Source organism: Simochromis diagramma, unplaced genomic scaffold (assembly GCF_900408965.1).
Source record: "Simochromis diagramma unplaced genomic scaffold, fSimDia1.1 OVJJ01000463.1, whole genome shotgun sequence".
Lineage (NCBI taxonomy): Eukaryota > Metazoa > Chordata > Actinopteri > Cichliformes > Cichlidae > Simochromis > Simochromis diagramma.
Window position 1 is genome coordinate 388,322 of NW_024386941.1, and position 12,452 is coordinate 400,773.

The 12,452-nt window shown below is 41.2% G+C and overlaps 2 protein-coding genes across 2 annotated transcripts in view; one reads left to right on the forward strand and one right to left on the reverse strand.

The window, feature by feature from the left end:
• The window catches only part of capn5a (calpain 5a), a 32,218-nt gene that overhangs the window by 12,609 nt on the left and 7,157 nt on the right, over nucleotides 1-12,452 (forward strand). Inside the window, exon 3 of the mRNA XM_040037493.1 lies at nucleotides 4,865-4,996. Within this exon, the coding sequence (XP_039893427.1) occupies nucleotides 4,865-4,996 (132 nt within the window). The remainder of the gene's footprint in view (nucleotides 1-4,864; nucleotides 4,997-12,452) is intronic.
• ompa (olfactory marker protein a) lies at nucleotides 10,024-12,226 on the reverse strand. Its single transcript, XM_040037494.1, has 2 exons — nucleotides 12,084-12,226; nucleotides 10,024-11,195 (listed from the first exon to the last, which is right to left on the reverse strand). The coding sequence occupies exons 1-2, from the start codon at nucleotides 12,156-12,158 to the stop codon at nucleotides 10,764-10,766; spliced, it is 507 nt and encodes a 168-aa protein (XP_039893428.1). The 5' UTR covers nucleotides 12,159-12,226; the 3' UTR covers nucleotides 10,024-10,763.

The window sequence follows — 12,452 nt, forward strand, 5'->3', positions numbered from 1 at the left end:
CTAATCAACAGCTTTCTGTGTCTGTGCTTATGGGTTACGGATGCCACTCGTTAACCAAGCTAGCTAGTGCTTACGGCTCAGGTGTGGTCACATGGTGGTGACTAAATGTCGAGTTTGTGCCAAGTCATTTCCTGTTTACTGTTTTTGTCAGTCTGTTTGTTTCGGTCAGTTTGACTTGTTTCTTTTTGTAGTGTTATGTTCTCGCTGTTGTGTCCCCTCCCTGTTAGCTAACACCTGTTGACACCACCTCATCGTCATGTTTCCAGGCTTTGGTAAATGGATTGGTTCTTGTATAGCACTTTTCTACTTCTACCCAAGAATACTTTGGCATGCAGACTGGAACAGCCAGCGATCGAACCACCAAGCGTCCAAAGCGGTCTTTACATCCTTTAGATACAGTCTGTGGCTTTTACTGACCTTTCTACACTGGAGTTTACAGCACTATAATTTGCCAGCATTTTCTTTTTTCATAAACATTTCTGATGTGGATCTCTCATACTGCTTTTATTCATTGTGAGTATGTTAATGTCTTTAAAATGCCACTGGGAGGCTTATTGACTGATACTTGCTTCACTTTCCAAATTTCTGTTTAACAATTTAGCTTTGAACTAAAGAAATGTTAATAATGAGGTAATAAGTTAAATAAAAGAAATCATTAGTTTAAAATCAGAATAGTTCGCTTGTCCAGCATCCTGCATGTTACATGGTTGTAAGCTTTTTTACCTCTAATTCTCCTGAATGCATGAAGTAAATGCACAAATACACAAGATAAGATGGAGAAGCAGCGTTTGGTGGCTAGAGGTGAAACGCGAATCAAAAATGGCTCCTGCACTGCTAACTTCTATAAACAGATGATGCAGATGTAGGCAAGTGACCTGAAGGTTTCTGCTCACATTTCTAGTCCATGTTTGAACTCCACGTGGAGTAGAAAAGAAGCGCTGCAGCACTCAGGATTTAACAAGCAGTTTTTATTGAAAGCGTGTGGAAGTAAATTATTGTTCGTGTAGGCGATGAGGTGTGTGGAATGATAAGGATGGCGAGGAGGTGGTTCATGGCGTGTTAATATTATGTTGACATGCAGATAATGATGGTCGCGGTCGTTGGGTAAGGCAGTTGCATATCAAAGGTTATTTAGTGATTGGTCCCATTGAGACAAAGTTCATCTTTGAATCGTAAATTAGAAATGTTTCCGCCTGCGTCAGTGATCGAATCGGGAGATACAGACGAGGAACACCGCCCAGATAATTTTGTACACGCCAATATGTGTTGATGTTTCAGGCAAATCAGTATGATGTCATAGATTTACAGCTTAATGGAAAAATGCTAAAGCACGGCTCGTGCTGCAGTGGAAGAGCAGCAGAGTTCGTATAAAGATGAAGCTGTGGTGCATTAAAGCGTCAAAGTGAGGACTTTGATCCCTGAGACATTTTGTGTCCTGACATTCACTCTTTGAATTTCTCACAGTGCTCTTACTTTTAGAGAAAAGTTAATATTTGAAATTAACCATTTAACAGTGTTAACTGTGTATTAAAAGCACTTTTAGATTCATCATTAAAGAAAACTTCTCCCATTTTTCTTTTTCTTTTATCTCTTTTTTTTTTTTTTTTTTTTTTTTTTTTTTTTATTTCTTATTTCTGTGAGGGTTCTCAGTCATCCAGGTCATCGTAGTCAAAGGAGCTTGCAAAGAAAAGCGTCTGGACTTCTTTAAGTTGCTTGAAGACGTTTCACCTCTCATCTGAGAAGCTTCTTCAGTTCTAAGGTCAAATGGCGGAGAGTCCCAACCTCACATTACAAGAAAAGAAGGCCGTTGCTTCCCTGAGCAAAGACCACAACATCACTATTTTACCAGCTGATAAGGGAAGATGCACCGTGGTCCTAAACACTACAGATTACCACACAAAGATCACAACTCTCCTCAGTGACAACAATACCTATGAAGCCTGAAAGTGAGACCCCACAAGCAGCTACAAAAAGAAAGTTATAGCTTGCCTTCAAGACCTTGAAAAGGGCAAAATCACTGACCGGCTTACATATCACCGCCTTTACCCAGGGGATGCCATACCCTGCATTTACGGACTTCCTAAAATCCACAAAGAAGGGGTCCCACTCAGACCCATAGTCAGTAGCATAAACTCAGCCACTTACAACATTGCTAAACACCTTGCTACCATCCTTGCACCTCTCGTGGGGAACACCCCACACCACATCAAGAACTCCACCGACTTCACCGACAAGGTCCAGAAACTTACCCTGGACCCAGATGAAACGATGGTGTCCTTTGACGTAGTCTCTCTCTTCACTTGCATACCCACCACGGAGGCCGTGGAGACCTTTAGAAAACGACTACAAGAAGACAGCTCCTTGGAAGACAGGACCAACTTCACACCCAATCAGATCTGCACACTGTTAGACCTCTGCCTCACCACTACATATTTCAAATACAACGAGGGTTTCTACAGACAAAAACATGGCTGTGCCATGGGCTCCCCCGTGTCACCTATTGTAGCCAACCTTTACATGGAGGAAGTGGAAAGGAAGGCTCTTGGCTCTTTCAAAGGAAGAGTACCCAGCCACTGGTACAGATATGTAGACGACACCTGGGTCAAAATCAAGACACAAGAGGTGGAATCCTTCACTGCGCACATTAACACTGTGGATAAAAACATCAAGTTCACCAGGGAAGACACAAAGGACGACTGTTTGCCTTTCCTGGACTGCGCCGTGCACATTGAAGAGAACGGCAACCTCAACATCGAAGTTTACCGGAAGCCCACACACACGGACCAGTACCTCCTCTTTGACTCCCATCACCCTCTGGAACACAAACTTGGGGTAATTAGGACCCTACACCACCGGGCAGAACATGTTCCCTCTAAGCCTGAAGGGAAAAAGAAGGAACACACGCATGTAAAGGAAACACTTGAAACATGCGGTTATCCTAAATGGGCGTTCTTAAAGTCAGCAAAGAGGCACAGAAAAGAAGATCAGACACCAGCGAGGGAGGATAAGAAGGACAGACGCAACAACATTGTCATCCCCTATGTAGCCGGTGTATCAGAGAAACTCAGGAGAGTTTTCTCCAAGCATGACATCCCGGTGTATTTCAGACCCAGCAACACGCTCAGACAGAAACTGGTTCACCCGAAAGACAAAACTCCAAAACACAAACTTAACAACGTGGTGTATGCTGTACAGTGCAGCGAGGAATGCCCAGACCTCTACATCGGAGAGACCAAACAGCCACTTCACAAGCGCATGGCACAACACAGAAGAGCCACCTCCACAGGACAAGACTCAGCAGTTCATCTGCATCTAAAGGTCAAAGGTCACTCTTTCGAGGATGCCAATATTCACATTTTGGACAGAGAGGACAGATGGTTTGAAAGAGGAGTGAAAGAAGCCTCTATGTCCACTGTGAGCGACCATCTTTGAACAGAGGCGGTGGTTTACGACACCAACTGTCTGCCATCTATAATCCAGTTTTGAGTTCCCTCCCCAGACGCCTTAACGCCCACTCACATCCTGGGCCATCTGACCTCAGGAAATCGCATGATAAGGTGGGGCCAGGTTTCACAATGAACTTACCCGAAACCCTGGCTGATTGGGACCCACACCCGTTTTCACACCTTGGCTCAGGCGATTAGAGGATCATCAGGGGGTCCTTTTGTCCCTCTGTGGGGGGAAACTCCCACTAGGTTTATATCTGGGACTCTCCACCATTTGACCTTAGAACTGAAGAAGCTTCTCGGATGAGAGGTGAAACGTCTTCAAGCAACTTAAAGAAGTCCAGACGCTTTTCTTTGCAAGCTCCTTTGACTCTTTTTTTTTTTTTTTTTTTTTTTTTTTTTTTTTTTTTTTTTTTTAATTGATATTATCTCTTTTGAGTTTGTATGGATGACTCACCTGCTGCAGGTTAAATCCTCTTACGGGTACAAATAAAGGAACCTGATATCACACTGTGCCCTTTTATGAGAGTATGGAGCGTTTTCAGCATCGCTATCTTGGTGTTTGAAACCAGGCGTGCTGACTGGAAATGGAGCTGAATATTAGACCTGTTATCTCTTGTCCCAGAGAGCAAACACATATACATCCTCCATCTTTCTCCTCTTCCATCATCTCAAATACAGTCTTAGGGAAACACTGGATCTTTACTGTCTGTGCATGTATAGTAGCTATATGCACTAAAAGTGGCCTTTAATTTGGAGAATGCACACAGTAAAGCTTTCTTCCTGCTGTGGGCTGGCTCTGCTCATATCTGCAGTACACAAACATACTGTTTTAAATCCATTCTACACCAGATATAAGACCCTGAGAGGCTAACTTTGTGGAGCCATGTGTACATTTGTCTCTACATACAGTTAGTGGTCTTCCTGGGCGTGTGCTCTGGTTTATCCCACCTCTATCATTTGGCTGCCGTCCCGTTAGTCTGCCTCTGTGGTTTGTTTGGCTTTGACCCCTCAGAAGAGACTTGTAGTTAATCGGGGAGTTATTTTACTCTGTGTTTACATTATGATGTTTGACCGAGTGCTCCGGGTAACGCCCCGCTTTACGTTCATCCACACCTGGCAGCTGTCCTGACCACATCCGCCTGCTGTTTTCCAGAGACACACTGCAATAAAATACACAGTATAAAAAGATTCAAACCTGGATTAAATTATAATACGGTTAGAAGTTGATTAATTGTGCCTGTAAATAAGAAGATGAGGATAAGTATTAACTTTACAGGGGCCGTGATGGTTCCTGTACAGCTGCCTGTGGGTCCGATTTTATGAGTAACCAGTTACAGAGTTTTGAGTGTATGTAATGCCTCTAAGGAAGAAAATTAGTTTATCAACAATGATTTGTCTCATCTTTGCTGTTCCAGGAGTTGACCAGCGACCCCCATCTGTTTGTGGACGGCATCAGCGCTCATGACCTGCACCAAGGTCAGCTGGGAAACTGCTGGTTCGTAGCCGCCTGCTCCAGTCTGGCCTCCAGAGAAGCTCTATGGCAGAAGGTGAGAGAAGGAAGAACAAAAGCTGCACTCATTCCAGAGATTTTTATAGACGTGGTGGGAAAGGCTTTATAGGAGAGAGAAGGCATTGGTCCCACACTCCTGTGGCATCCAACTCCCAGGATACAATGCAGCAGTGGCTGTTGTGAGACACACGGGGGCTTTTCTAGAGGGCTTTTAAATAAAGGCCTAAACTGTTGCAACAACAAATAATAATAATCCAGAAGTCAGACATTTATTAATCCAAAGGGGAAATTTCATTTGTTAAAGGTGCTCAAGTGTGAGTGTGAAATATAGAAAAATATAAACTGCAGTATGTGCGAAACTAAACCGTGAGGATGATCCAGGTGTTACAGGTAGGAATGATTTGGTGCATCGTCGAGCACTGTGAAGACAGCATGCTCCTGTCTGACGCCATCCTCAGTCATAAAATGATGTTTCAGCTCTTATTTCCAGTCAGGTTGATTTTAATGAAGTTTTTACAGCAAAACTCACAAAAAAGCAGCTGCAGAATATTAATATTTATTTTAAACGCGTTAGATACGAGGCCTGACATGGGATAAAAACATGCAGTTTTAAGTGTCCTGTATCATTAATGCACTTCTACAATTTGTAGCATATCAGAGTATTTTAAAATAGATTGAAAATTCAGAATCGTGAAGGAAAAAATGTGTTTGGTGATTAAGTAAATGCTATATATAAAAAAAATAAAGTAAAAGTAAATAATTAAACATTAATTATTGTAATGTATAATAAAAATAGAGGGAAAATGAAAATAACTGAATTAAATTTATCTCGATAGTTTATAACTTAGATTATTTTTTTCATGTTATCTGAGCTGAACTGAGAGAAGGAGGCTCTAGTGTGTGTGTGTGTGTGTGTGTGTGTGTGTGTGTGTGTGTGTGGGGAGAAGCTTGTAAGATTATTGTGAGTGGGTGTGTTGCCTTTAGTTGTGTTTAAGCAGCACTTTGTGTAATCTGAGTGATTTTTCTTATCGATTAGCTGCTAATGGAAGTTCTCTGAAACTGAAACCTCCACACCAGCCATGAACTGAGTCTTGAAGAGGAAAGAGCTGACAAGACTAGGGCTGTTCCTGCTGACTAACATGCTCATCATTTAAACTGGAGAAAATCATCTGGCTTAACGCAGGTCTATAAGTGAGACAACGTGAAACGGTCTAAGATGAGCGATTAAGTGCTGTCCGCATAAATGTTTATGAAATGAGGGACGAGGGAAGCGATGTTTCATGACTTAATCGATTAAAGATTACATCTCCAGATGAAACTGTGCTCGTGAGATATCTTCAGTTCATAGTTTTATATCCTCGACCACACAAATATCCTCTGCTGTGTTATCACCGGTTTACTGAGCACACGAACAGGACTGCACACGTCTCTCTGCTCCGGGATATACCGATAGTTTCTGATATTTTTGAGAACATCAAACTGATTTCTCCCTTTGGGCATTAAACTAATCGGATACTTTTCAAAGATTTGATCTAATACGCCCAATCTCGAACCATCTCTTGATAAAGATTCCTTCCAAAAATATTCCAGGATGCAGATCTGGATCAAACCCCATCTTTGGTAATGCTCGCATGCAGGTCCATCCATAACTGTTGGAGCTTCCTGCTAATAAATGCCAAACAAATCCAACTGCATGCAGCCTTTGGTGTCGGAGGTCACCGATGGAAGTAACATCTGTTGTCCATAAGATGGCGGTATAAACTGATGAACAGATTTGCTGTGGGTTGCAGACAAAATGACTTAGCCACATGCTTAAAATCCAAAATGTTGTCTTAAATATTGAGATATAAAGTGTGTTTACTTTCTGCTGCTTCGAGGGAAAGATCACCGCTGTTCTAGAAGTATTTAATTAGGCTGCTTTTATTCTTTTTACCATTAAATCAACACTTTGTTACACATGAAAAACCTGTGTAACCACACACACACACACACACACACACACACACACACACACACACACACACTTGCTGCCTCCTGCTTCCTCTCTGCTCTCAAAGGGCCTCCTCTCAGCCTCCTAGTTTTCCATCAACTGGAGGGAAAGTGAAGTCTGTTTTAGGTGTAGTTGCCTCTGTGGAGCACCCAGTTGTCTTGACACCCTTCAAAGGTCCGAAAACAAACAAAACCGCTTCTGTGGTGACGACAGCAAAGCACATGGACGCTTACACAACAGTTACTGTTGTGTGAAATGATGTGTTTGTGTCGCACACAGAGAGTGGAAGTGTTTCAGTAACACTTAACGTAAATAGCACATTTATAATTAATAAAGTTAAGGTCTTAGTTTGGGAACTGTTAAATATCGCCAAATGTAAGACTGCCGCTAGCTGTTTAAACCTGAAACAATGTTTCCTTCTTTGTGTTTGATTGAAATGATTTATTTTCACTTTCTGATGATTTGCCTGTTGAGACAGATTCTCTAATAACAGCTTTGCTTCCAGGAGCTAACAGCCACACTCCCTTTCAGTTCTTTCTCCTTAATGTTGAAATCCTGTAAGACACGTTAAGGATTTAAAAATAAATAAAGGAGGGGAGGGGCTGAAAATGAAGATTAACTTTAACAGCTTAGCTTAATACTCCCGGAGACTCAAGTGGACAAAAGGCAAATAGACTTTTCCAGAGTTTTGCTGTAGTTTCAGCCACACGACCTGGACAGCATTTACACAACTCTGTTCTCTTGCTATAGAATTTACACAAAATAGTACATAAAGAAAAAGCATCATATTTATCAGCTGTGCTTCTGTTTTTTAAAAAGGAAATTTCTTCAATCTATTTACTGTGGTACAATTTTCCTGTGTTTTGATTATAAATTGCACTTTTTATAAAGTAAAATAAGAGGAAGAAGCTCTAAAGTTGCTTAAAAGTTGTTCAACTTGATTTCTCTTTAATCATAAACAGAAAGTAAGAGCGAAACATTTTGAACCTAAATGCAGAGGTTGAAATCTTGAGGTAAAACTGTCATTTTTCTTAGCTGCAAATGTTCATCCTGGAAGATTGTGACCATTTTTTAAAAGTAGCTGCCGTTATTTTTCAAATGAGTGAATCCAGAGGGCAAAATGTTCGAGTTATCTGCTACAATGTCCAGTTAAAAGGGTGCTTTTTTTTTTTTTTTATCTTGTGATGCAAAGATTACAGTGTTTAGGAGGCATGAAAAGGAAATGTCAGAACTGTCAAAAGGAAAAACAGCTCGACTCAACTTGCAAGCTTCTCCCAGCTCTTGTTGTTGGAATTGTTGGAGAGAAAGCCCCCATCATTTTATTGCTAAGCGTGTTTCAGTAATGTGGAAAGTTTGAGTGGAACCACAGTGGGGACTATTGTAAGCCAAGACCAGATACTGTAGCGCAAACCAAGACACGCTGGAGTTTTTCCAATCTGTTTCCATTCATTCGCAACAGAGAAACACACAGAGGAGGAAGCAGGATCACACAAGTTACAACACAGACCTCTAACCTCTTCAAACAATTAAATATGCTGTTATAATGGGGGATTTATAGACACACAGGTGTAGGAAAACTTGTAGGAAAATCAGCAGAACTGTAATAAAGATTATTTCTGATCATTTATAAGTAGGTTTAATTTACTTTTTTAGTAAACGTGGCAGAAGGTGACAGTCTAAAAGTCCAAAAATGTGTAGTGGGCACACATGGGAAGAAGATGGTGTGACAAACAATCTAAATGAGGTTCAGACGAACGAATGCAAGAACACAAATTCCTGTGTTCCTAGAAAGCTCGACCAGTCCTGACAAGCAGCACAGCTCAATCTGGCAGCGAGCAAAGAGAAGCTAAACGCAGGGAGGAAGTAGAGCTGACAGGAACAGACAAGTACCCACAATAACAAAATAAAACAGGAAATGACCTGATAGAAATTTAAAAATAAAATAGTTTGTTTATCAAGCGGCTAAACAGGTGTAGAGTGCAACATGTAAACAGTGGGTGTCTTAACTATGACCCATTGTGCTAACGTTAGTAGACTCCCTCAAGGGCCCATTTTGAGCAGGGAAAACACTGCTGACCATGGCCTGAGTTTCCAGTAATGCGGTCAGTGCACAATCCCTGAGTCCACACTGATCTAAAAGCTCTGTTTCGTTTAGGTTTCTGATGCTGGATAAAGTCGTGGGCGGAGTTTTACTCATCTAAAGCCTTACTTGTAGATATGTCAATGCTAATTAGAAAACTCAAAAACCAGTTTTATTTTTCTCTCTCATCTACCTGACACTTACTCTGAGTTTCTTTCTGATTTCTCAGACTTTTTATCTAATTTGGTGCTCAGCTAAAATAATTATTGTGAGCAATTTAATTTTAACATACACATAGATGCTGAAAATGACAGCCTCAACACGGCATTCAATCTATAATTAGACTCATTTGGCTTCTTTTAAAAAACTAAAGAGCCCACCCACCACTTTGATCACACTCTGGAGCTTTATCTGAAGATCCAAAGAGTGTTTAAATTATAAACAACAACAACCCCTCCTTTGTCTGATCATTTGTTAAAAACATTGCAATTCATTATTGTAAATGAATTGCAAAGCGTGGGGAATAAATTTCATTACAGTAGATGTCTTTCTGAAGTGCTGTAACTACGTTTAAGTTCCTCCACTGTTGCCTCCTTACATCCTCACTGTGTACGACTGTCCCCACCCGTCGTTACCTCCTCTTTCCTGCTCAGTAACACCAATAAAAACCAGCACCAATGAGAACACACACGGCTTTCAGTGGTTATTTAATTGGCGTCACACCATTGATCTCTGTTTCTATCAGCAGGCATGCAGTGGAAATATTTGGTTATCTATAGAAACAATGAAAGGAATAAGAAACAACGAAACAACAACTGCAGCAAGTCAACAGTCACAAAACAAAGTAATCGACATGTTGTTAAAACAGTCAGCTGATCATAAGTTGTTGTTTTTGTTTTGTTTTTTTAGTGTTTTTATTCAAAGGTAAATAATTTCAGAAAACTTTAGAGGTTCTAAAAAACTGTCAATATTTATTATATGAAACCTAATTAAATAATCTAGTAGATAGACCTGCGAGCATCAGTAACATTGTATTTAGCATAGTTTCAATAGCGAAACTTCTCAGATGTGATACATTGTAACAGAAACCAGCATTGATACACTGAATGTTTCTGATTGTTTACTGGAGAATGTTTGGAGACTCATATCACCACGTGGGCTTCAAACCAGTTAAAACATATGAAAAGTTTTCTTTGTACCTATACTTTGATACCAGGCTCTTCATCTTGCTTGATATCTTCTATAATTTTCTAATGTAGTTGTTTTTTTACACTCTGACAAATGGATCTTATGTCTGTGAAATAGAGAAACCGGACTGCATCCATTGGGGTGAACTGTCCCTTCAATTAGCACCAACATATATAAAAGCATATTAAGTGTTAATTCAGAGCATTTGTTTTCTTTCTCTTGTCATTGTGTTCGTTTCAGGTTTTATTTTCACTAAAAATGTTGCTTTTGTGTTGAAATACTTGCTTTAAAGCCTGTTTTTGGTGTTTATGTTACTTTTGTTGTTTAAAAAAAAAATCAAACAGGCGTCTTACTTACACTCAAAGATAGAAAGAGAGTTACTGTTTAACTAGTTCGAGGGAGAATATTTAAGCTCATCTATCTCTGATTGGTTGAAACAGAGTTGTCAGGTTTTTCTAATCAACAGTAAAACAATGGCTGATAGAATAGAAATTTTTAAAGGCTTCTTCTGGACTCTATCAGGATTCTACTGGCACTAAATAAAAGTCATTTCTCTGTCGTGAACTCGATCGAGCAGTTGAGATTCGCCGCCTCGGCCCCGTCCTTGAAAGCAAGCAGGAAGTACATGACCTTCCTGACTTTGGCGAGCTCTGCAATCCTTTCGCCGAATTCCTGCATATCCGCCTCCAGGCACTTGAGCTGCGAGTCCTCGGGGTCGCCGGCATTACGCCAAAATGTTCCAATGGGCTCCAGCAGCTGCCGGGTCATCAGGTTGGTGAGGTCGGGGGTCCAGTGCTGGCAGATACCGGTGATGGTGACGCGGCCGTAGCCGGAGAGGGAGAAGTACCAGCGGGAGAAGTTCAGCTCCTGGATGGCGAAGTCCAGCCGATACACGGCCTCGTAGGGCAGAAGCAGACGCTCGCCGTCCTGACGCTTCTGCCCTGACCGCTGCAGGGAGGACACGCGAAGGCGCATCATCTGCACAGGAAAGAAGCACACAGGAAGTCAGTTCATGTTTGATTTGGAGGAAACTTTCAGTCTGGGTGCCGGTATCAGTCTCTGATAAGACTCATAATGATGGGAAGGTGATGGGGCTCAAAGGTTTGTGCATTTGTGTCAGAATAAGCAGTGTTTTTAAAAGAAAAGCAGATGAATGGCACAAACGGGTGATGTGCTCTCTGGGCTATTTTATACAAAGTGCCGTTCACACCTATAAAATTAAAATTATGAGTCTGCAGTTTTTTATCAACTATTATCAGTTTTTTAAAAATATTTTGTGCAACTCCACAGAGGAGATGATAGTTGAAGTGTCACAGGCACTGCTGCTCTATTTTTAAAAGGTTTAAAAAAATGTTTAAAAAATTATTTGTTGACTGTAAAGTTAGTGCGGCTGCTTTGATTGGCAGGCTTGCCGACACAGACTGTTACAGCTGATTGTTACACATCTGCTAATGAACACACGCACTGAACTGGACCTCTCAGCTGTGCCTTTTGGAGCATATTTAATGGAATTAGCCAACAAAAGATATGTCCTGTTGTGCTGTTTGAGGAGTTTGACATTTGAACTCAGTCATAAAAGCTGATCGCCTCCACTGTGACAGCCACACAGCTGAGTGATCACACGTCAGTCTGATGGGACTTTTGTGCATCTTTGTTTCCATCACACACTTGACCTTTTAAATTTTGCCCCGCCACATTATAATAATTAAAAAGAGCTAAAGTTACACAGAAAATGAAACTTTATATGAAATAAACATTAAAAACTGTGCTCTGATCCAGCTGCACTTTATTCTGAAATTTGCATCCACACATTGTGCCAACAGACTTTTCTGTTTTGCATCTGAAGTTGAGAAGTAAAAGCCTCACCTCTGTCAGCGCGGTGTCTTCTTTGAACTCCAGCACAATCGTGTTGGAGGGAGATTTGGCCTCATCAGCGTCCATCTCTAAGGTTTTATTCCTGGGATAAGCAGAAAGGAAGAGCCTGCCTGTGTGGATGGATGCTGTGAGAGATGAAGCTCTGATGGAGTTTCTAGTCTCAGCCTCTTTTCTTCTCTCACTCTATTCTCATAGGCTCCTCTCCCCCTCCTCCCTTCCCAACAGTTTCCATCACAGTGTACCACTTTCTCATTTTGTCCCATCTCCCCCCTGGAGCCCACTGGGTAGTTTGGTTGGGACGTATTGATTAGCACGAGGGGGCAGGAGAGATGAGATCGATGCAAACATCTGATTATTGTG

Excerpts from the sequence above, each read along its gene's own strand:
- ompa (XM_040037494.1), bottom strand. The coding sequence starts at position 12,158 with ATGGACGCTGATGAGGCCAAATCTCCCTCCAACACGATTGTGCTGGAG. Across the intron at positions 11,196-12,083 it reads AAGACACCGCGCTGACAGAG|ATGATGCGCCTTCGCGTGTC; the intron begins GTGAGGCTTTTA and ends TTTCCTGTGCAG.